The 25,422-nt window shown below is 40.0% G+C and overlaps 1 protein-coding gene across 3 annotated transcripts; it reads left to right on the forward strand.

Moving 5' to 3' along the window:
- The first annotated feature begins 763 nt into the window (after positions 1–763).
- On the forward strand, positions 764–24,683 carry LOC115433296 (mitochondrial fission factor-like). 3 transcript variants are annotated; one of them, XM_030154621.1, is made up of 8 exons: positions 764–852; positions 4,902–5,116; positions 11,115–11,239; positions 12,881–12,987; positions 15,998–16,189; positions 16,851–16,943; positions 21,431–21,500; positions 23,806–24,683. In XM_030154621.1, exons 2-8 carry the CDS (start codon positions 4,915–4,917, stop codon positions 23,935–23,937), a joined length of 921 nt encoding a protein of 306 aa, XP_030010481.1. In that variant the 5' UTR covers positions 764–852; positions 4,902–4,914; the 3' UTR covers positions 23,938–24,683. The 3 variants fall into 3 exon arrangements, with proteins under 3 accessions (XP_030010481.1, XP_030010482.1, XP_030010483.1); XM_030154622.1 differs by lacking the exon at positions 16,851–16,943; XM_030154623.1 differs by lacking the exon at positions 15,998–16,189.
- The last annotated feature ends 739 nt before the right edge of the window (positions 24,684–25,422 follow it).

A 25,422-nucleotide genomic window follows, 5' to 3' on the forward strand; every position in this document is an offset into this window, starting at 1 on the left:
ATAAAGCCATAGTATTACGACAATAACGTCATAATTTAAAAAAGGGGGAAAAATATAATGATTTACAAGAATAAAGTCGTACTCACTTGTCGCATAATGGAGAACTTGGAACATTTTGTGAGGTTCTACCTTCATTTGGGGTTTACGCACAAAGGCCAAACACTGAGACTATTAACCCCGCCCACCAAATACTGAGCCCATTAGCCCCGCCCACCGTCAACACATTCGCATTAGTCGAAGGACTTTGAGTTGACTTTGGGTTTGTTTTGTCATAAGAACTAAACGGATTTGGAGCAAATTACTTAACTTACTTAAGGCTTAAATTTCTAAATTATGACTTTTTGTCGTAGAATTACAAATTTATTTTCAAAATATTATGACAATTTTCTCATAAAAGTACAATATTATTTTCGTTTAATTATGAGGGTTTTTTTTGTTAACTACGACTTTATTCTTATAATATTACGGCTTTATTCTCGAAATATTATGACTTTGTTCTCATAAAAGTATGACATTATTTTTGTTAAATTATGTGGTTTTTTTTAACTGTGACTTTATTGTCAACATATTACGACTTTATTCTCGTAAAATAATGACTCTTTTTGCATTCAACTTTATTCTCATGAAATTATGGGTTTTACATCGATGTTTTACGACTGTATTTTCGTGGTGACAAGTGTTTTTATTTTCTGATGTGGCCCTATAATACGCCGTCGTACGTTACTGTATTGAATTACTTCTATTATTATGAAGGGTCCGTACCGGAAGTACTAATCTTGCTTCCGGTTAATGTTGACGCTAATCTTGTCTTCGCTAATTAGAGTGACCGGGTGTTTGTATACCAAAACTAAGGTTTGTCATCTCTTCCTTCATCACCTCACCTGATTTACTCACCTTTTAAAGCAGTACTTCAGTCTTTTCTCCACAGTTCAGGCTCCTCTTTTGAAGTTATGACTTTGACCTCCAGTTAGCTAGCCCTTTAGCTAACTACCTGTTGCTGTTTAGTTAGTTAGCTAAAGGGCTAAGCTGAGTTACATCAGGCGTATTGACTTATCTGTGATGAGCTAATGGGAAAAATGAATGATAACAGGTCAGCCTGCTGTTTTATGATGCTCAGCAGAAGTGATGGCTAAAGGTTTTCACTAGTAACAAACTTTGTAAAGCGCTTAAAATACTTATTTTTGTCATAAAGAAAGGTCATGGTGGTGCTTTTGCTGTCATGCAGTAGTTTAGATCTGTCTTTATTAACAGTATTCCAAAATGAAGAACCACATGGCGTTATAGGAGGAGAAAGAATTGGACATTACATAAAATGGCAACAAAAAAAGAGTTGATTGATTATAGTGTAAACTGCAGCATATTACACAACTGTTTCACAAGTCGGTTAAAATTTGCTTAGAGGTCTTACTTCTGTCTTTGTGCATAAGAAATCTATATAAGTGAATCCCCGAAGGAACTTTGTGTTGGTAAATGCAAGTTATGCAAATTCACAGGATTTCAGTTCTGTTGCAACATGTTGATGCTCATATGAACTATGTTTTCAGGTCAAAAATGTCTGATTTCATCACAATTAATGCTATATTTTCATGTCACAAATGGCCAAGTTCTATTTGAACTGAATTTACCTGAAACACAAATATTCTATTCTTTTAGGTTCCCCAATTTTTCTTACAAGATTGTATACTACATATCACATGTTTTATTTTTACAGGTTCAATATGGAGTATAGTGCTGATCCATCCTGCTTATGTTACGCCAATACATACATTAAGAATGTCACACGTCACTTTTTAAATCAACAGTTTCCTAATAATAAGCGTTTTTATAAAGAAATAACAATTCTATATTGTTATTTCCTCTTTAGTCTGATGATAAACTATACAATAAATAATTGTGATCCTAGTTTTTGCACAGGGATCATTAGTGTAAACGCTGACATGGCTGCTGAGCATCAGTATGATGGGATCCACAACAACCATGTCACATCCGTCCACTGACACATTTTGTTTTTGTGTCAGCTAGGGTTGTTTTAAATCCACAATACTAACATTTATGAATAAGAAGATAATTATCAATAGTAAGTCTATAAGTTTATTACCAATAAAGTACTGGTACTGACCAGATCATAGGTAATGTCACGTCCATCCACCAGCAAAAGTTTTCACATACACGTGCTATTCAAAATCCAATATTTATGAAAATAGAGCTTCCACTGTCAAATAATATCAGTAGTCTGTGCACAAATGGATTAGCATTATTTCAACATAGTTCTATGCATTTATGACAACTTTTTTTTTTTTTTTTTTGACAAAAATGACCACTCATTTGACCCCCTAAGTAAATTTTAGCCAAAGTGTTCTCCTTTGACAGAGAGGCTATTCAGCCAAATGTTGATGCTATATTTGCATTAAAAAAATGTAGTTACACATGTCTAAATTTTCTGTCAGAAGAGACATGAGTTAATGTTGTGTTTGAAGCCTTGGTCTCACCTTACCATCAGCTGATCAGTTTTTTCTCATTGATGCCAACTTAGCACTTTTGTTACTAGATTTAGTAATTTTTCCAAACCACCCTAGAAACTTTTTTTTTCCATCAACAATTTTAGCTATTTTTAACATTTGTTTGGAAACTTTTGGCAACCATTGAAAAGCGACTCAAACACTAAAACACACATATTTTCCATTTTAAATGACATGAAATGATTTTCTCTCTTGCAGTCTTTTAAACCCACGGTCTGTCTGTAGCTGTAAATGTCAGTTGCCACCTTAGACACTTTATTGGTGTATTTAGTGATTTTTCTGACCCCTCTGATGTGACTCTTACTCTGATGAATCAGATCCAGCCAAAGTGAACATCTGTGTCAAAAAGTAAAGTTTCAGCCATCATTTCTCAAATAGGCTATTTTTTAAACTCTAGTTTATGGAACTGATTACAAAATTTCAGTATCACTTAGTTATAAAGATTTAATCAATATAAAATGAAACCTGAAAAGGACTAAAATATGTCAATGCACTATTAATTTTAATAATATTTGTTTAGACTCATATATGTAAATGCACTTGTTACGGTCTCCAAACAATAAGAAAGTAAATCGGCTCAAAAGGGAAGGAGACCCCAACATAAAGAAAGGACATCATAAAAATATGATTTTAAGGATTTTATTAATCCAAGTTAAACACAGTAACCCAATAAATCAACAACAAAGTCATTTAAGGAATAAATGAACTCAAAAGGCAATACATACCAAAAATGAACTCAATGAACCTAAAAGACCTGGAGGTGCCGGCAAAAATAAATAAAATGGAGGGGGAAGGCAGGCCACCCCCTATAGGGATGTAGAAGCTGCTCCCCCTCCCTAACAGAAAATAACTTATTCAACTAAATCTAAAACGAAAAGTTTGACCACCGGCCACCCCCAGGCCAAACTAAAAGAAATTAACTTAAATGTTAACCAAAAAGAAAGAAGCTTCCAAGCCTAAAGCTCAGCTGGGTCTGGGTCTGGAGAGGTTTGGATCTGACTGGCTTTTTGTGGCAGGCTGACAATCAGGGTGGCTGGTTCATCTGATTATCAGTAGGTGTGTGAACTGATTGAAAAAGCCACAGACAGGGTTACACAGCACATGTCATAGCCCCACGCAACAGCACTGTTAACTTTAATAATAATATTTGTTCAGACTCATATATGTAAATGCACTATTAACTTTAATAATAATATTTGTTCTTGTATCAGTGATATTTTCAGTATGTGAATCTGTTGAACTAATTCTTCAACAGTACATGAATATTCTAAGGTTCTGTCCAATCCAATTATTAGTCCAATATTCTCTGCATATGTCACTTCAGTTGTAATATGTCTGTTCAATAAAAGTTTAGGATCATATTTGTAGTGTTTTAGTTCCAGTTAGTCTGTTATTGTGATACTGAACAAAGGTCCAAACTGCTGTCCCCGTGTCCCAGTTCCCACCTGTCCCCCTGTCCCAGTCCTCACCTGTCCCCCTGTCCCAGTCCCACCTGTCCTCGTGTCCCAGTTCCCACCTGTCCCTCTGTCCCAGTTCCCACCTGTCCCCGTGTCCCAGTTCCCACCTGTCCCCCTGTCCCAGTCCTCACCTGTCCCCCTGTCCCAGTCCCACCTGTCCTCGTGTTCCAGTTCCCACCTGTCCCTCTGTCCCAGTTCCCACCTGTCCTCGTGTCCCAGTCCCACCTGTCCTCGTGTCCCAGTTCCCACCTGTCCCCCTGTCCCAGTCCCACCTGTCCTCGTGTCCCAGTTCCCACCTGTCCCCCTGTCCCAGTCCCACCTGTCCTCGTGTCCCAGTCCCACCTGTCCTCGTGTCCCAGTTCCCACCTGTCCCTCTGTCCCAGTTGTAGTTTTTCCATCAGAGCTACAGCCCTGTGTTTCATTTCGGATCCATTTATGATGAGAACAGCATGTTTTGGACATTTAAATAAAGTCAATAAAATGAGGTTCATTTTCAGTCCCGGTGTCACACAGCAGGAGTTTCAGTATTTTTACCCATAAATGTTATTTGTGTCAGTTGTACCATGTGTCATGTGACAGTACTGACTCAGACCTTTTCATACGTGTATTAAACAGATCAGTTGTTTAGTTTAAACACAGACACTATTGGACAGGACATGGTTCCTCCTTGGCACCCCTGGATCGGGCCAACTGTTGTGTGTTATGGAAAAAATGGTAGCGAGAACATAAAATGCTTAGACTACAGTTGAAGACCCTGGTGCTAAAAGTACCAAAGTCACAAAAAAAAGTCTGTTAAAAATATTTATAGCGTGGACTTAGCTAAACAAATACAACATGTTTATATGCTCAACTAGAATTGTCCGAAAACGTGACTTTGGTACTTTTAGCACCAGGGTCTTCAATTTGTATTTATTCTTTTGCACAGGTGTGTTGACACAATGACAACCATGTATCCTGTGGAGATGTCTCACGTCCCGGGCCGTGATCCAGTCTTTATGGAGGCCATCGATAAGAACATGCGTGTCCCAGAGCGCTTAAGCATGGGCCCCGAGCAGCATGATGATGGGGAGGCCACGAGGAGGTGGAATGAGCCCCCACCTGCCTACACCATGCAGGTCCCCGATAGACTCACATATACAGGTACAATCACAATCATTCAACTGGGATGTTTGTGTGTGTTTGTGTGTGTGTGGGTGGGGGGTTGAGGGGTAAGGGGAAGATTGTATTGGTAAGAACTTTGAGCAGGGCTCTCAAACTCAGTTTCTTTCAGGTTCCACATTCAGCCTTATTTGATCTGCAGTGGGCCGAACCGGTAAAATAATAACAGAATAACCTATAAATAAAGTAAATTAAAGTAAAGTAAATTTTATTTATAGAGCACTTTTCACAGGCAGAGTCACAAAGTGCTTTATCAATTCAAATCAGAATCAAATTAAGTTTACAGAGACCCAACAGAATCCTTCAGGAGCAAACACTTGTGATTGGTGACAGTGGCGAGGAAAAACTTCCCTTTAACAGCAGAAACCTGGAGCAGGCCCAGACTCCTGAAGGATGGACGTCTGCCTTGACCAGTTGGGGTTAAAGAGAGAGAGAGAGAGTAAAGGAGGAGAAAAGAGAGAGCGATAGAGATATAGAGAGACTGGGGGGGGGGATGACACATGGAGTACGTTATGATGAATACATAGAGTGTAATCAGTCTGTGGTGGTCCTGGGTCAGGTGGGAGACTAAAAAGCCTTTTTGAACAGAAGGGTTTTGAGGTGTTTCTTAAAGCTCTCTACAGAGTCCATGGACCGTAGGTGTAGAGGCAGGTCATTCCATAGACGTGGTGCCACAGCTTTAAAAGACCTGTCACCGCGTGTGCTAAAACAGGTCCGTGGAACCATCAGCAGGTACTGTCCTGAAGACCTCAAGCTACGAGTCGAGCTGTAGGGCTGGATCAGGGAAGCAATGTATGCAGGGGCCTGGCCATGTAGGGCCCGGAAAGTTAGCACAAGAATTTTGAAATGAAGACGATATAGAACAGGGAGCCAGTGGAGAGATTTAAGGATGGGAGTGATGTGGGTTCTCCTGTTTGTGCGGGTCAGGAGCCTGGCAGCAGAGTTCTGGACAAACTGTAGACGGGCCAGCTCCTTCTTGTTTAAGCATGTAAACAGGCTGTTGCAGTAGTCTAAGCGAGAAGATACGAAAGCGTGAACGATCATCTCGAGCTCATTTGTGGACACCATAGATCTGAGTTTGGAGATGTTGCGTAGGTGGAAGAAACAGTTTTTGACTAGGTGTTTGGAGTAGAATTCTAAAGACATGTCCTGGTCAAAGATGACACCCAGATTCCTCAGTTTTGTCTTTACCGAGGAACTCAGGTCTCCAAGGTGATGTTTGATCCCTGGGATTGCACTATCCGGGGCAATGATGAGGGTCTCAGTTTTGCTGGAGTTCAGCTGGAGGCTGTTCTCATTTAGCCACTGCTTCAGCTCTGACAAGCAGATGATTAAGGAACTCAGTTTGTGGGGCTCAGAGGAGTTAAAGGAGCAGTATATCTGGATGTCATCCGCGAATAGATGATAGGAGACATCACTGTACTGTTGGATAATGTGGCCAAGTGGGAGGACATAGAGTAAGAATAGCACTGGTCCCAGGACAGAGCCTTGGGGCACACCACACAGTAGATCCGCTGAGTCAGATTGGAAGTTGTTTATTGACACAGTGAAGCTTCTGCCGGTCAGGTAAGAGGAGAACCAGTCTAGCACATGACCTGACATCCCTACCAGGTCCCTCAGTCTCTCAATCATTATGGTATGGTCCACTGTGTCAAAGGCCGAGGAGAGATCTAGCAGGACCAAGACCGTGGATTTCCCGGAGTCAGCCGCCATCAGGATGTCACTAGACACTTTTAATAGTGCGGTTTCTGTTGAGTGGCGTTGTCTAAACCCAGACTGAAAAGTGTCATAGATCTGGTGTGTCTCCAGAAAAGCTGTAAGTTGTTTAGACACTGCTTTCTCAAGGATTTTGGCCAATAGGGGGAGCTTTGAAATGGGCCTGTAGCTTTTGAAGTCTGTGGGGTCCAGTGTGGTTTTCTTTAGTTTAGGTTCTATGATGGCCTGTTTGAAGGAGCTGGGAAACAAACCAGTTGAGAGCGACAGGTTACAAAACTTTGTGACCCATGGTCCAATAGTGTCAAAGACACCGACAAGGAGCTTATGGGGGAGGATGTCTGCAGAGTTGCAGGAGGGTTTCGTTTTGGATAAAAGTGCTGAGATGTCCTCCAGTGTCACAGGGTCGAAAGAGGACCAGGTTTGCAGAGGGGGATCAGATAGGGTCATACGGCCAGAGGGTGGTGGGATATTGTGTTTAATATCCCTGATCTTGTCTGTGAAGAAGTTTAGGAAGTCATTGCTGTCAGCTTTACAGAGCACAGGGGCAGCAGGGACAGCAGGGGACACAATGGACTGGATTGTGTCAAAGATTACTTTGGGGTTTTTCTTGTTTGTGGCTATAAGTTTGTGGAAGTAGCTGGATCTTGCCTCCTTAATCATTTTATTTAATGAGGTTATGAGATCTTTAAGATGTAACCTGTGTACTTCCAACTGGGTTGATTTCCAAAGACGCTTAGTTTTGCGACAAGTTCTCCTTAGGTTTAAGATGTTTTCATTTATCCAGGGACAAGACCACTTACGAGTGACATTAGTTTTCACGGGAGCCACCTGGTCAAGAATAGAGCTGCAGTGTGTGGCAAAGCACTGGATAAACTCATCAACATCGGGACACTCATTAAGAAGACTAGGGTTAAACAGGGCACGGAAATCCTGGGCTGTGGACTCTGTAATGATCCTCCTCTTGGCCCTTCTGGGTGCAGGTTTGGGCTCAAGAGGCACACATAAGTCAAAAAACACACCACAATGATCACTCAAGTGGACATCCTCAACACACACATTTGTGACGTGTAAGCCCAATGAGAAAACCAGGTCCAGGGTATGTCCTTTCTTGTGGGTGGGGCCAGATACATGTTGTTTGAGGTTAAAAGTGTCAGTCATGGCTAAAAGTTCCATTGCTGGGCTGGATGAATTGTTATCGATGTGCAGATTGAAATCCCCAAGAATTAAAACCTTCTCCAGTTTTATTATTGATGTAAGGAAATCACTGAAATCGCTTAAGAAGGCACCAGCAGGGCCAGGGGGACGGTAGATTAAGAAACAGTAAAACACACTGGACGAGCCAATCTTGATCATTTGTGACTCAAATGAGGGAAAGTCATTGGTGCTCATCCCTCTGCATATGTATTTGCCTTGGTGCACTACAGCAAGGCCACTGCCCCGGCGACAGGGGCGGGGCTGATAATGACAACTACAAATTTTTGTCTTTGTTTTAGTGCAAAAACACCCATTAAATTATGAAAATACTTACTTTTATAAACTATCCAAGTAAAAAAAAGTGAATAACCTGAAAAAACTGAAATTTCGTAACAAAAATAAGTGCAATTTTAACAATATTCTGCCTCAAGTTATCATTTCTCCATGTGCATTCTGGATCAGATCTACAAAGACACTAAACACTGAGGAACAGGAAGAAAAGAGTTCAAATTGGACTGAATTTTCTTTAGACATTTCAGGTTGTTCATATTTTTTCAGGTTATTCACATTTTATTGTTACAGGATAGTTTGTAAATGCAAATATTTTTATAATTTAATGTTATTTTTTGAACTAAACAAAGACAAACATTTGAAGTTGTCATTATTTATAGGCATAATATTGTTTTGTTTCTCACATCAAACTGAGATGAAAATCTGCAGTCATTCTTTTTTGTTGGTTATTCTGCTGTTATTATTTGACTGTAGATCATGTTGGTCTGTATGTGGAACCTGAACTAAAATGAGTTCTACAGCCTTGACATTGGAATTTTGAATTTTGCACTTTGTAAATTCATCCCAAGGGCCGGATTGGAACCTTTTGCGGGCTGCATTTGGCCCCTGGGCCGAATGTTTGAGACCCCTGCATTAGAGGCACCATTTTCATTAGGAATTTTGATTATGTGTAAAAATGCAGATTTTCAGCACATTTCAACTGTTTTGTTTATGCATGCATATGAATCACAGCATCTATGTTATTATAACACAATATTTACAGCTGGTCACACACGGGCTACTCCAGCGGTGTCAAATAAAGGTTCATCTGGCCCATGGGATGAATTTGCAAAGTGCAAAAATTACACTGAAGATATTAACAGTCAGTGGTCATTTTAGTTGAGGGTCCATATACAGACCAATATGATCTCAAGTAAAATAATAGCATATTAACTTTAAAATAATGACTCCAGATTTTCTGTTGGTTTAGTGTGAAAAAAAATATTACATTATGCCTGTAAATGATGAAAACTCCAATTTTTTCTCTTTGTTTCAGTGCAAAAAATAACATTAAATTATGAAAATATTAACAGTTACAAACTATCCTTTAACAATAAAATGTCAATAACCTGAAAAAATGTGATCCTGAAATGTCTAAAGAAAGTGAAGTGCAGTTTTACCAAGATTCTACTTGTTACTACATGTTTTGTGCCTTTGTAGATCTGAACTGTAACGCACATGTAGAAATGATAAGTTGAGGCCTAATATTGTTAAAATTACACTTATTCTTCTCAAGAAATTATATTTTTTTCAAATTGAGTGGTCATTTTTATATTTCTATTATGCAATTATTTTACTGGTCTGGTCCAGTGGGGATCAAATGGAGCTGAATGTGGAACCTGAAAGAAAATGATTTTTACGTCCCTGTGCTACTTGTTGAGATGCAGAAGCCCTCGTATGTGTTTCCACTCCTATTGAATGCATTATGTCCCAGACATTACAATTAGCATTTCTGGCATCTTTCTCAAACCTTACTTAAGTGATGTCTCATTATGGGTTCTGTTTTCCTTTCTGTCATGACTTCTTTTAGTCCAATTCATCCGTCCGTCGTCCGTCCGTTCTCAAACATACCTTTTGCTGAGTCTTGCCACGCTTTTATTTTATTTATTTTTATCACTTATGGGCTACCACAGATAGTCTCGTAACAGCTTCCGGTGGCATTTGTTCTCAACTGTTGTCAAGCTAGCCAACTGCAAAGTACTTGGGGAAGTATGAACATTAGTCACTTAGTTGAAACATATTCCAGAGTGACACCAAGTGGACAGAAAATATCTGCCATCACCCAGTTCAGTCATGTCTCTCTCAAAACGTGCCGTGAAGAGAAAGGTTGGCAACAAGTACAGGCAATTTCAGAAAAAGTGGGAGACCGAATATTTTTTTGTGGAGCACAGGGGTACCCCCACGTGTCTCATATGCACAGAGAAAGGTACGATGTATACGGAATACAACATCTGACGTCATTACTCAACTAGACATACTGAGGAGTTTACAAAATACCAGGGAGATGAGAGAAAGAACCAGGTTGCCAATCTAAAAAGATGTCTATTGAGGCAACAAGATTTGTTCAAGAAAGCAAAGAAAGAGAATGAAGCAGCAACTGAAGCAGCTACGTGGTGATTGAGATGATTGGTAGGGCCGGAAAGCCATTCAAACAAGGTGGGTTCATCAAAATTACATGTTACTAGTTGTGAGTAATGTAAAGAAACCCTTTTTTGTGGAATAATTAATGCGGCCCAGCCTGACCCAGACTCTACCTCCAGCGCCCCCCCCCCATAGTTCTAAGGTTAAATCCAACCTTTTCCAGGCAGCCTTTCGGCAACCTACCCTTACTTCAGGTGGAAGTGTGACAGGTTCTATCAGTGGAACATTTATACACCTAGATGTCTGTGTAGGTTCTCCTTTGCCCAGGTCTTCATTCTTCTTGGTAGTTCTTCTCGGTTCAAGCTAAACCAGTCCAGTTGAACCGAGAAGAACTAACAAGAAGAAAAAAAAAATACTGTTGTATAAATGTACATAAGCCAGCATATATGTGGAAGAACACACCGTCATATTTATTGAAAACATGAGCTAAGCAGCACTTTGGTCATTTGTTTTCTGAGTCATCTGATTAAAGTGTGTCAGGTTTAACACATTTAATGTCTGAAGCAGATATTTTCTGTGAAATGGTAAAGCGATGTAATGTTTGGTTTGAGCTTGTGTTCTGTCCTGAACTAATCTTATTTGAATGTCCCACTTTCAGAAGCTCCTGATATGAGTCCCAGACCTCTGTTCGGTCCAGCCAGACTGACCCCCTCTGGTCCTGCAGGTCTGGAGCCGTGCTGGGAGACTCCATCTGGGGAGGTTTTCTATAGGGATACGCTGCAGGTACCTACAACATGTGAAAGTCACCAAAAATACATTTAGATCAGGGCTTTCAAACTCATTTTAGTTCAGGGGCCACATTCAGACTAATGTGATCTCAGGTGGGTCGGACCAGTGAAATAATAACAGTGAAAAATTAAAATAAAATTAGGCTGATGTTTTACATCTACAAAGTTTCCTAAAAAATCTGAATAACATGAACAACTGGAAACATCTAAAGAAAAACAAGTGCAATTTTAACAATATTCTGCCTCAGTTTATCATTTACACTAGTGATGTCCCAATCTGGATTTTTTTGCTTCCGATCTGATTTTTTTAAAGATTAGTTTTGCCAATATCGATCTGTTACCAATCTGATACTGACTTTTTACAATAAAATTCTGATTTAAATTTGAAGTCATTATTTATAGGTTATTATACTATTATTTTACTGTAGATCACAGTTTGTCTGAATGTGGAACCTGAACTAAAACAACTATGACACCTTTGACTCTGAATAACTTTAGTATCATTTTTGCACTTTCCAAATTCATACTGTGGGACAAATTAGAACCTTTGTTGGGCTGGTTTTGGCCCATGGGCCGTATGTTTACCACTGCTGTAGCCGGTCTATGGACAGGTCTGTCCAGGGTTTATATGGGAGTGAGTTCCATGCCGTACATTAGTAATGTGGATCAGCAGGTTACTTGTGGGTTGGGTTGGGGCGGGTCAAAAGAATGTCAGTTTATTTGTGGGGCAGGTTGGGTCAGGTCAAATAATTCCCCAAAAACCCTGTAGGTCCGACTCGCACATCACTACCAAACCTTAAATTGAAAGTCAAACCTATAGATGTTTTACTAATTCCTCTTAGCCTCCTGCAGATGTGCAGCTAATTTTACTCTTCCCTACCTTCGGAAACTTAAATTTGAGGGAGCAGGACATGTGTTTACACCTGCCCTAGAACCGGGTCGGGATTGGCCCGATCTTGTGAATAAATCCAATTTGATCTTCTAAAAAATGCCAGATCGGCAGCCGATACCGATCTATAGATGAGATCGGGACATCCCTAATTTACACGTGTATTACAACTTCCATTACAATTACAAATACACCAAACATTTAGTAATAGGCAGAATGTTAGTAAAAATGCAGTTACTTCTCTTAAGACATTTCAGGTTATTCATATTTGTTCAGGGTATTCACATTTTTTTGTAAAAGGATAGTTTGTTAATATAAACATTTTCAAGTAATTTAACTTTTTTTATGCTAAAACACAGAGAAAATTTGCAGTTGTCATTATTTATAGGTTATTGTGATAACATTTTACTGCTTTGACCCACTTTAGATCTGATTGGTCTGGATGTGTCTGTATGTGAAACCTGAATTAAAACGATTTTTAAACCATTGATTGTTAATATTATCAGTGTAATTTTCGCATTTCACCAATTCATCCCACGGGTCGGATTGGACCCTTTGGTGGGCCGGGCAGGTTTTGGCCCATGGGCCGCATGTTTGACACCTGTGATTTAGATGATTCAAATATCCTAAGTCTTAAACCATATCCATAAAGAGATGTTGAGAAATAGTTCCATGTCCCTTTAAGGTTATGATAAATCTGTGTCACAGGTGTAATGACGGTGTCCTGTGTGTCTTGGTCTGTGTCAGTGTCCTATAAGAAGATCACTCAGTGACCAGAGCTTTGGCAGGACACCACCTGGCACTCCGACCCAGCTCAAGCAGGGCATGGTTGTGCCCAGACACCCGTCCAGCTCGTAAGTAACATCATTTTACTCTCCATTTTCAATCAATCTTCACCGTACCGTGTGTGTTGTGTGTAACAGTAACAGTGGGAGTGTACACACACGGGTCAGTAGAACCCAGCTCCTTCAGATACCGTGGACTTAGTAGAAAGTAGTCAGCAGTGTCGTCCAGAGCTATTAAGAAGTCATATGTCAGAGCTTTTGCCCTTATTGTCTCGCTCGGTATTAATTTTTTAAATATAGCGTTAGCCTCATATCATAACTGCCTAACTTGTACACAAATGGATAAAAGTATGTGGACACGTTGAATTCACGTGTTTCTTTTCCAACAGGGGTCTGGGATATAAAACAATAATGACTAATGTCAGAATATAGTTTTTTGTTATAGGATAAATATCATATTGATTATTAATATTGATGTTTCTATGTCTGATCCTCATAAACAGGACATCTGACAGCTGTAGACATGATGTGTCCACATATTTCTGTCCATATAATTTAGAAACATCAATATTTCACGAAAGTTCAATGGTAGATTTTTCTTCCTCAGTCAGATGTGATGAAAGTAGATGGTTAGTTGTGGAAGAAAATTATTATTTACAGTCAGAACAGGAAAAATATTATAGAAATTTAGAGGAAGAACATTTAAAATCATAGTAATGGATAAAAAGAAATCAATGTTGAGAGAAATGAAGTCCAAACCATCTCTGAGTCATTTTATAAACAAAGATAACGATTTAACCCAAACTAACCGATGCAATGATATTTATCCTATAATATAAAACTATATTCTGACATTAGTCATTATTGTTTTGGATCCCAGACCCCTGTTAGAAAAGAAACACCTGAATTCAGCTTGTCCACATACTTTTGTCCATTTGTGTATGAGTTACACAGTTATGATATGAGGATAACCATATGGTGGTAACCATGAATTCTACGTGGCTACACAGTAAGACTGGGAGATGGAGCAAAACAACACGTCTGAATATAATTAAGAAAATGACAATATATTATCTTAAAGCAGGGGTGTCAAACATATGGCCCATGGACCAAAAGCCAAAGGATCCAATCCGGCCCGTGGGATGAATTGGTGAAATGCAAAAATTACACCGAAGATATTAACAATCAGTAATTTTAGTTCAGCTGCCGCATAAAGCCCTATTTGTGCGGGCTGGACTAATAACATAGTATGATAATAATAACCTGTAATTAATGACAACTCCAAATTTTTCCTCTTTGTTTTAGTGTAAAAAACTAAAATTACATGAAAATGTGTAAATTTGCAAACTACCCTTTCACAAAAGATGTGAATATCCTGAACAAATATGAACAAACTTAAATGTCTTAAGAGAAGTCAGTGCAATTTTAAGAATATTCTGTCTGTTATTAAATGTTTTGTGTATTTGTAGATCCACTGTGATCTGTACGTTATATTGTACGTGTGTAAATGATAAACTGAGGTAGAATATTGTTAAAATTGTACTTTTTTTTCTTAAGAAATTTCTGGTTGTTGATGTTATTCACATTTTTTGAAGGACAGTTTATAGATGTAAACATTTTCGTAATGAAATTTAACTTTGTTCACTGTTATTTTTTTGCTGATCTCACCCACTTCAGATCATATTACATACAGTGTGACTGTCTGAATAATGTGTTCTGCAACAGAGACCAACCCTTAACTGTCCTGTCGTGTCATTAAATGAAAAAGATGAACTCACACACAGCTCAGAGGGACATAATAACGATGAAAAGACAATTTATTACATGACTCTACAGACAGCTCCAGGTGATGTATGAGGTGGTGAAATGAATTAGAGGACATGCTGCTTCCTTTGGTTGCTCTGTTTTCATGGCATAATTTGCACAACACTGTGCTTGGATGAGTGTTGGTTTGGGTTTCCTTTGTTGGTAAAGAACACTACAGAGTGTTTCTTGTGCACAAATAGAGAGAAATGAGAGAGTACTTTATAACTGTTCCCTGTTGGTTCATTCAAAACACAATGGAAAACAATGTTGTAAGCTGTTGTAAAGGACCTGGTGTGTTTCACATTTCTCTGTTGGCCCATACGTCTGCATTTATGCATGTTCACTGCAGGGAGAGGCCCAGAGCTGCTCCACTTCTTCCTTCCACATTTAGGTCAGGATCTCTTTATGAAGCCACTCACATCATGTGACTTTCACTACGCTATTTATGGCAACTTCTGCTACAGAGCTACTGTTGGCACACAACGTGGGGGTCTGCTGAGGGGATCCAGCATTCCTACCTGCCTCTTTGTTATTAAATCACCACTAAGCAGACTTCAGAACCGAACAGTAGATTCAGGAGCAGCTCATGACCAAGGCCTGGCCACAGATGGCATCAGAGGACGAGTGATGGGCAGGTGAAGCCTCATGAAGCACGGTCAAATAAGACACAAAGCTTCAAGGCTTCAGTGACAGTGACATCTGGTGGACAACTGAAGCCATGGCAACCTCCAGAGAGCACTGACACTTTGAATCCTATGTCAGCAATAAAAGCTCAGACATGTCTGTGTGGTCATTCATGTGTTTAGTTCATTTATACTGAATAATGATCATTACACAATCAAATAAATTATACTTGTTACTCATTTAGAAACACAACTGGGTTCTTTGTTAAAAGGAGTAAAAGATTTCTTTATTTAAAACACACACACACACACATACATATATCCTCACAGCCCAACATGATGCGATGAAGCATGAAGGGAAGCAGCGATGGCGTCCAGAGCTTCGAACGTCATCAGTCACATGACAGCTGTCTTTTGATACAAGCTCCAACAGTTTGGATTCCACTTCAGGAACAGGGACCCAGGCTCCGAAGCCTCGGTATCATTTGTCCATCGTTACAGATTATAGATGTTAATGATCTTTGTGACCCCTCCCCCTTTTCACTCACCTTTTCTTCCCTTGTGCTGTGGCTCCACCTTATTGTCATGTTTTGATGATGTCTGCTCCCCTCTCTCTCTTTCCCTCCCTCCTCCCTTCCCTGGTGCTGTAGTCGAGGTTCAGATCATCCCCTCCACCGTCGCTCCCCCGTCGTGGCCGTTGACCCCCAGGTTCAGCCTCAGCCTCAGGTTCCCCCCGCCGCCCCCCTCAGCCTTCTGTCCCCGCAGTCTGTACTGCAGGCAGCCAGGCACATGGGCCTGCAGGCTTCACAGCGCCTCCTACAGACCATCAACAACAGATACAGGTCTGAGTCACATCTCAAATACTTCCTGTCCACCTGACCCTCTGCCCTCCCCACCCTGTAACAGACAGCAGAACTCAAAACTTGATTGTGAACAATTTAAAAACCACTCCATGTTTTTTCATCTTCCCTGTTTGTATGGGGTTTTTTTTTTTTTTTTTTTTAGAATATTTTGGCTTGAAGATTTATTTGGGTGTTTGTTAATCCTGCCTTCATTTTGGGTGATATTTCACCTTTATTTGTAGTCTTGCAGTAACATCCTACAATGCTGTGTCTGGCTCATGCTTTGCTTTGGCTAACATCTCCCTCTTCTGGCCACGTAGTGCACTACATCCATTATGTAGACACTGCTTTGAGCTCTAGTGTGGACTTCAGGGGAGAGTTTTTACTAGCATGTCATGCACTAACCAGCTTGAACACATAGAAGAAGTGGGTTCATCACATGTTTGCAAAGGTCGTATTTGAAGAGTCTGTTTTAGAGCGGGACTTTGACCTCAAGGCTTTTGCTTCTTGCTCTCCTCTGCCTCCTCATCTGCTTTCTTCATGGCTAACATCACTCCTTGCCAGTCAGTAATAACCTCGCTGTACCCAGATCTTTCCTTGTCATGTTGTTGGAGGCCAGTGAGCAGACTGGCATCTCTGTTTGTGTCTTACTGGAGAACAGATTTAACAGGCAGGAGAGACCACCGCTGCCACCAGCAGCCGCCGCCGCCGCCGAGGCCCGTCCTCCAGCAAATGTGGAATACAGCAATAAAAGGTGACTCAGAGGAAGACGCTGAGCCCTGATACATGCACACTAATACATAATACATAAAATCATTATGTTTTTGGTTTGTTTTTACCTCCGCCAAGGAGGTTATGTTTTTGCCAGGGTTTGTTTGTTTGTTTGTTTGTCTGTCCGTTAGTGTGCAACATAACTCAAAAAGTTATGGACAGATTTGGATGAAATTTTCAGGGTTTGTTGGAAATGGGATAAGGAAGAAATGATTAAATTTTGGTGGTGATCGGGGGTGGGGGGACCCATGGGGGGGGCCACTGATCAGCCTTGGCGGAGGTCTGCGCTCTCCGAGTGCTTCTAGTTTTAATCAATTAATCTACCCGTTTTTTTCTTGACTAATTTTTTGGTCCATAAAATGCAAGAACATGGTAGACAATACCAATAAGTAGAGCTGCAACCGATTAATCGATTCGGTGCTTGAAACGAATACAAAAATTCACAATTCGATTAATTAACTCGAATTGATTGAAGGGAAATATTCTATTGCAGTTTTCCTGAATTGAAGCTTCTTTAGTGCGTTGCAGTAAGCGTCCGTGTGAAACACAACAGTGGAACCAATGTTTAACAGCAGAGAAATGAAGTAAACAAAGGTTTGATTCAGGAGAATTGTGGTTCAATGATTTTTTTGGATCACTTTGAGTCGATTAATCGGTTACAGCTCTACCAATAAGTCTTTTTAAGGAAATTAAAAAATATTTACTTTCATAAAGAATCTAAGGCTCCATTCAGACTGCAGCCAAATGTGGCCCAAATCAGATTTTTCTGCCCATATGTTACCTGTATCTGATCTGTTAAAGACAGTTTGAACAGCATTAATCTGATTTTTTATCAAAACCAACCCAGGACACTTTCATATGTGGTCCTAAATCTGATATGTATCTAAAAAATGGGACCAATGGCCCTGTAGCTTATCGGCCAAATTAAAGGCTTTGGGAAATGTATCCAGATGCCATTTATTCTTACCCAGTTCTGTGTATTTATTATATTACAGAAATAGCCCATGTTTTGGTCATATTCCACTCAGATCTGTAAAAAATTCAAATTCCAACTTGATATCATTGATACTTACTGATTTATTGTATCAATCCACTTCATATCTCTTGTAATGGGAAAATTTGTCAAAATCGCACCAAATCCAGAATCAGATCCGGATCGAAATAATTTCAATACCTTGTGTTGACATCATCATACAGAAGCTGTATACCAAGTCTGAAGTCAATCAGAACTGTAGTTTGGGAGAAGACGACGATTGAAATTTTTTCCCCATAAGAGCCCATGTTAAATTTTCCGTAAGTTCCTGGATCCAGAAGATCCTGATCAGCATGTGGACATTATGTTTTGGTCATCTCCCCATCAGGGCTGGACTGTAGAAATTTATACTTGATATCATTTATATTTACTGAGTTATTGCATCGATCCACTTCCTATCTCTTATAACGGGGAAATTTTTCAAAGTCGCACCAAATCCAGAATCAGATCCTGTCGACCAGTAAGCTAAAAACGAGCAACGTAAGGAACTGAGTGACTTTGCCATAAGGTCCATACTGTAACGGTGATGACTCGATCAGAGCATCTGCAGGTCTGGTTGGGTGTTCCTGAGCCGTAGTGGTTAGTACTGACTAAGATGATCTGAGGAAAGGATCTGATCTCAGTCCTGTGTCATTCGGTCATCACCATGCCGAGGTCTTTACACTGTGCATTTTTCTACTTCAACACATCAACTTCAAGGACTGAGCTAGGGCTGGGAATCTAGGGTTACCTCACGATAAGATACATGGCTCACGGTGCATGATATTGGAAAAAACTGACATTGCGATTTTTTATTTATTTATTTTTTTTGATATGAAAAACTACTCAGGAGGATATAACAGCTGTGTGGTGCCGACGTAAATGATCAAACTAATTAGTTGTGTTTCCTCTTGTTGTGTCGACAGGTGGAAGACACTGTTAACACAGAACATGTGTCTCAGTTTCATCCTTCTGTAGCTGAAATAATTCCAGATAACTGATGTTGCTTTTCTTTTTGGCACCAAGTCTTCGTTTTCGGTGATTTTCTCGTGTTCGTTGCTCATTTTTCAATATCGTTACTAGCGACTCACTCCAAACTGATTAAGAATGATTGTGATTGGTGGATAGCTGTGTGCAGTGTGTGTCAGGTACCCAGGATGAACTTAGATGAGAACATGTTCATTTGCCTTCTACATCGCAGGACCTGCGATATGACTACTGCGCATACGTACTGTCCGACGATGATGCTCAAATGATATATTGTGCAGCTCTAGCTTACAATCATGATAATATCTTGATACTGCAATTATTGATATGTTGTTCTTAATAACCTACGATATACCGGTGTGGTTATAGGGGTGAAACAAAAACAAACCAAAAAAAAGTTATAGTTTATATTTTGCATCATAATTTACCCATAGTACAAACAGTAATAGAGTAAAACCACTGACAGTGTTTTAGTTCAACAGAACTGGAAACAGGAGGTTTGTATGTGCGGGACAAACACTGACACCATTTAAACTCAGTCAGAAAACTGCACATCTCATGTCTCTCATCTGTTCATGTTTGTGGTGGTGCCCGTGTATCGTATTTTTGTGTGACAGTTCGTACATATTGCGAAGTCCTTCTCCAACTTCATCCCATCCACACTAGAAAAGAAAAAGCCAGCTCACACTTTGGATTTAAGTGATTCAAACGGTCCATCTGTCAGTTGAACGTCACCGCTCCAGTCCCACAGATTAGCACCGTTGTTTATTTTTTCTTCCTCTGTGACTTTGGCCTAATTTTCAGCCACGAGGAGCGCCCCCTGGAGGACATGTACAACAGTGACTCAACTCAGTAAGGAAGAACCATGAAATATGTTTATAGCGGCTGTATTTTACTAATAAAAAAACAAACATACATGGTGAGAGCACATTGATAATCCATCATAAGATTAAATTTCACGATAGTTTGCCATAGCAATAGTTTGTCACACTCCTAGACTGAAAGTTTACGTGCTGCCTCTTGTTGTTGTGTAAAATTTACTGGCGCAGGTGGGAGACATCTGTGGTTCCTGTGATGCTCTTCCACACAGTACTCTGGCATGTTGACTTTATGTCTCTGTCCTCTCTAATCTATGTAGTGAAGCTTCGTCAAGTGAATGCACACAGAGTTAAGTCAAAGTCAGAGATCGAGCAGAATTGGAGCCTCATAAAGTGTTTATTCATACACAAAAGAAACACTGAGTTGATATCTGCAGAAACAACTGACTTTTTTGCTCTGGGAGACCATTTTATTTGACCAAAAATAGGCTGGGCTTTAGCTATACACCAGTGGTTCCCAACCTTTTTTGGCTCCTGACCCCATTTTAACTTCACAAATTTCTGGCAACCCCAGACATTCAAAACAAAGATTTTTTTTTTTTTCCCCCCTAAAATTAAGTTGTTTTTGATCATGTAATAGTTTGGTATACTATGTTGCAAATAACATTAATTTTAGACGACATTTAGTCTATATAATGTATATTATTATGGACGGAGGCAGTAAATCCAGGTGTAGATTACTGCACAAAGGGAGAATTTTATTTTCCTTGGTCAGGATATCTACTGTCAGTCCAGCTTGGATTTACAAGGCTGACAATTAATACTGAACAAACAAGAACTGAAACTATGAATTATGAAAGAGCTGCAGCATCTGAAACCGACCACAATGAACATTTGACACAGAAACAGAACCACAGTGCTTCAGTTTCAGCTTCAGAGTTTGTCATTTCTTTTATGAATTGTGACTGTCTCTTTCAACTCATCATATATTTTTTATTAGCAAGTCTTTTTTTTTTGTTTCTTATTAATTACTAGAAATTTCAGGTAACCCCATTTGAATTCCAGGTGACCCCATGTGGGGTCCCAACCCCAAAGTTGAAAAACACTGCTATAGACCTTCCCTTTTTACCATATTTAGAACATCATTCTAGTCACATTTGAGCCCGCCTTTTTGGCTTTGTCCATGACAGGGTAAAATTTTACTGGTCTCTATCTAGATTGGACAGCATATAAACATATGCAACTATTTCCTAGTATTAACTCATCATATATGAATATGTAACTTTTTCCTAGAATGTGTAAATTATTTCCCAGAATGTCCAAAATTTCCACTCACATGTACTTTTTGTCCACCACATTTTGAAAACTTTCCATGGGTGCACATGTCTTTTTGTAGCAGTTCTCCCAGGAAAAAGATCAGCTACTCTGGTACAATCTTCACATTACACTATGAATAACTTCTGGCATGCAAATGAATACAGGTTAAATAGTTTTGAATACAAACTGAATAATTTTGATTAAAATACTGGTTTCTGACACCATAATATATCCCACCCACTGAAAGGGTTCATTATAACCACACCCACATCACCTCCACTTCACCTGTCAGTGTCCTGGTGTGTTTATGTACTCCTGTGTCTGTGATGCGTTCAGGGCCATGGAGAGCTGGAGTCCAGAAGAAGAAGGAAGTGGAGCTGTGGAGTTCATCGTCCTCAGGAGACAGGTGGGCACAAAGAAACCACTATGTGTTATGTTTCTGATGGTCCTGGAGGCTTTTGTTCTAAGTCAGAGAAAAAGGGAAGGAAATGTCCTTAAATCTGTCACAATCCGTGTATCATTCGTTCTTTCGTGTTTTAGCACACGCGGTGACAGGTCTTTTAAAGCTGTGGCACCACGTCTATGGAATGACCTGCCTCTACACCTACGGTCCATGGACTCTGTAGAGAGCTTTAAAAAACACCTCAAAACCCTCCTGTTCAAAAAGGCTTTTTAGTCTCCCACCTGACCCAGGGCCACCACAGACTGACTACACTCTATGTATTCATCATAAAGTACTCCATGTGCCGCACCCCCCCCCCTCCCGCCCAGTCTCTCTATATCTCTATCGCTCTCCCTTTTCTGCTCCTTTACTCTCTCTCTTTAACCCCAACTGGTCAAGGCAGACGGCCATCCTTCAGGAGTCTGGGTCTGCTCGAGGTTTCTGCTGTTAAAGGGAAGTTTTTCCTCGCCACTGTCACCAATCACAAGTGTTTGCTCCTGAAGGATTCTGTTGGGTCTCTATAAACTTGATTTGATTTTGATTTGAATTGATAAAGCACTTTGTGACTCTGTCTGTGAAAAGTGCTCTATAAATAAAATTTACTTACTTACTTACTTTTCATATTCAATTGAGAATCCACAATCGGAAAATAAAAAAATTACTTATTTCATTATTCATGCATAAATCAAAAGTAAAAAATTGAGTTCTTTGTCATTCTTTCAATTGTACACACAAATTAAAAATTGGAAATAATCAAATGGACCCAAATGTGGGGTTTCATGTTGACATTTTTATATCTGATTTGGTTTGACCCAGAAGTTCCTGACTTCTTTGTGTGTTACTGAAGTGTCTTTTCCTTAGATTGTCTACCATGGACCCACTGTATTAGACAAAACAACAATACCTGGAAGATCCGGACCAGTTTTCAGTTGTCATGTCGTCCTCCTTTACAGTAACGCGTTTGTTTCCTCTGAATAACACCAAATTCTCCATTATTGCAGAATGCATTAGACAGAATACTAGCAAACCCACGACTTCCAGAACAACACACCAACAAGTCTAAGTCTGACAAGTCTGAAGTCCAATTTTTAATTTGTGTGAATGATCAAAAGAATGAAAAACTACTGTTTTTTTTATTTTTGATATTTGAGTTGCACAAACATCAAAAAACATTGTGATAATGGAATAACGAGTCATTTTTTTTTGGTTTCTGATTGTGGTTTCTTAAAGCTATACATACCGATGTGGCATTTCTCACAGCATTTAGTAAAAGTTTGAACATGAACAACCTGCCTCCCTCAAAGCCCCACCCATTTCCCTCTGCCTGCGCTCTGATGCTCTCCTCCTCTTAACTGATGCGCACGGTGGAAGCAGAGGTGGAGGCGGAGGTCTGGTCTGCTTCGGTGTGTCTGCGGACCCCTCCCTCAGTAATCAGACACATCATCCACCTGCTGGGGCTCCTGTTTCATCTGTAGATCCTGCATTTAAGGGTGTGGTCTGTGCAGCGCTGGGTCAGCGTCTTCACTGCACCTCATCACCTGGGAGATGAGGTGCCCAGGCAATGGGCGTGTGCACTGTGAATGCGCAGCCTTCGCAAATTTTCCGTGGAAATTTGGGGTTTCATAGTCCATACATTTATCATCCTACATAATCCTACATTGTGTGACACCAAGTACATGTACGTGTATGAGTCCCACGGTCATAAAAGCTGAGCTTTGACCTGTCTGTTTAGTCCAGTACACCTGACTACTGGACTTTTATCTCTATCCTTCGTTCATCAGACTCCTGTTTGTTCCCCTTAGTTGTTGTTTCTTTTAATAAATCCGTTTTTTCCTTCCACATGTGTGTTTGAGTTCTATCCATACACATCCTAGACAGTAGACTGTGGTCAGTGACAGGAGTGAAGTATCAGATTCAGAGGTACCCATCAGATGTGGGGACGGCCGTAATGGATGATTGACAGGAGGTTCAGGCAGGTTCAGCCAATTATTTCATTTGGACAGAATAAAATGATTGGTCAGAATTTTATCAGAAATATGAGCAATATATGAGAATTCAACATTTTTGAGTTTCAATACCTGGTGGATTTCTTTTACATTTTAGTTTGACACATGCTTATTAGGAGCATTTTAAGATGACAAAAGAAAAGTGTAAAAATGCCACATCAAACGGTAGAGCTTTAATTAAATATGAAAAAAAAAAAATGATACATGGATTTGTCACTATTATTGACCTGGATTCTTGGCTGTAACTCAAAAATTCCCACTAGGTGATGAAGATGAATCGGCGTCTGGCGGCACTTGAGAGACACAACTTGGAGCGTAGGAATACTGAGGTGGTCCTGTTCTCACTGCTGATCTCCGCCTGCCTCCTCAACGCCTGGCTGTGGATCCGCAGATAACACACATACACACATACACCTGCACAAATAGATCCCTGCTTTAGGTTCAACTAAACCTGACACTAACCCCTCAAACATGTCTGAATGAGCCTTAATGTCACTATACATTTAATACCAAACCAAAGGAGAATCCAGGGGCTTATGAGGAGCTGTCACTACAAACACAGGCTCAGACTTTTATAGCATCATGTCCACAACAGATCGACATTAACTGCATTAAATTATTCTGAACAATGTTAGATGATTTAGACTAAATGTAGCCAGAGCTCAGTTTATTTAGGCTTTGTGTCTTAAATTTTGGACTTGTCTTTGTGCTCAGTTGAGGTCAGAGGTCAGTTACTGTAAATCAGACTGTTAGTTCATATGAGTGTAAAAGCACATGAGATGGGTTTGGTTTTAGTTTATTTCTGCTGTGTGGATGAATGAGTGATGTATGTCCTGTTATTATGGATGAGGTGAACTGACTAGAATCATATTAGAACAGGGTGTCAAACATATGGCCCACGGGCCAAAACTGGCCCGCCAAATGGTCCACTCTGGCCTGTGGGATGAATGTGTAAAGTGCAGAAATCACACTGACAGTATTAACTGTCAGAGGTGTTCAGGGGACACATGCAGCTCAATGTGATATCAAGGAAAATACATATATATCGCACTTATTGTAGCTTATTTTGGCATCGATCCAGCTGATGTCATCATGTCTATACATGTGCTGATGTCAGCACAGACACATTTGACCCATTATAAGTAAATGGGGGAAAAAAAAGATTAAAAAATTCATAAAAAATTTGTACTTTTACCTGCTTTTCTCAAAATGTAATCACATCTATTCTGGGTCACTGGTAATCTATAAACCCGATTTGGTATGAATTCAACCAGTAGTTTTGCTGCTAAAGTGTAAACAGTCAAACAAACAAAGTGAACCAAAAACAATAGCCCTTGCCTCCCCTTCGGGTGAATTTTGTCCTTGGTTTAATGTGAAAAAATTTAAGTTACAACATAAAAATATTTACTTTTACAAACTATCTTGTCACAATAAAATGTGAATAACCTGAACCAATATGAGACTAGGGGTGGGAATCGACAACCAGTTCTTTTTGAGAACCGGATCCCAGTAGCTCGATTCCTTGGAATCATTCGCCTGCCTGCTTAACGAATCTGCTCATCGATTCCACCTTTGTTGCGCATGCACGATGACATCACGTGTACACTGCATTGTTTTGGTCCAAACGTGGCCAACATAGCATTGAGGCAGAAACGGTCCAAACAGACCACACCAGGTCCAAACAGACCACAACAGGTCCAAACAGACCACACCAGGTCCAAACAGACCACACCAGGTCCACTGGAACACTGTCAAAGCTTCCATGTCTTCTAAAGGGTGGAATCCCTCCAGTCTGCTCAAACATTTGTCCACAGCATGTGATTCATTTACAGGAATGTCACGTATTTGATACAATACTTAGCGGCAGTTGTGAATGTAGT

Source organism: Sphaeramia orbicularis, chromosome 14 (assembly GCF_902148855.1).
Source record: "Sphaeramia orbicularis chromosome 14, fSphaOr1.1, whole genome shotgun sequence".
In the NCBI taxonomy this organism is placed as follows: domain Eukaryota; kingdom Metazoa; phylum Chordata; class Actinopteri; order Kurtiformes; family Apogonidae; genus Sphaeramia; species Sphaeramia orbicularis.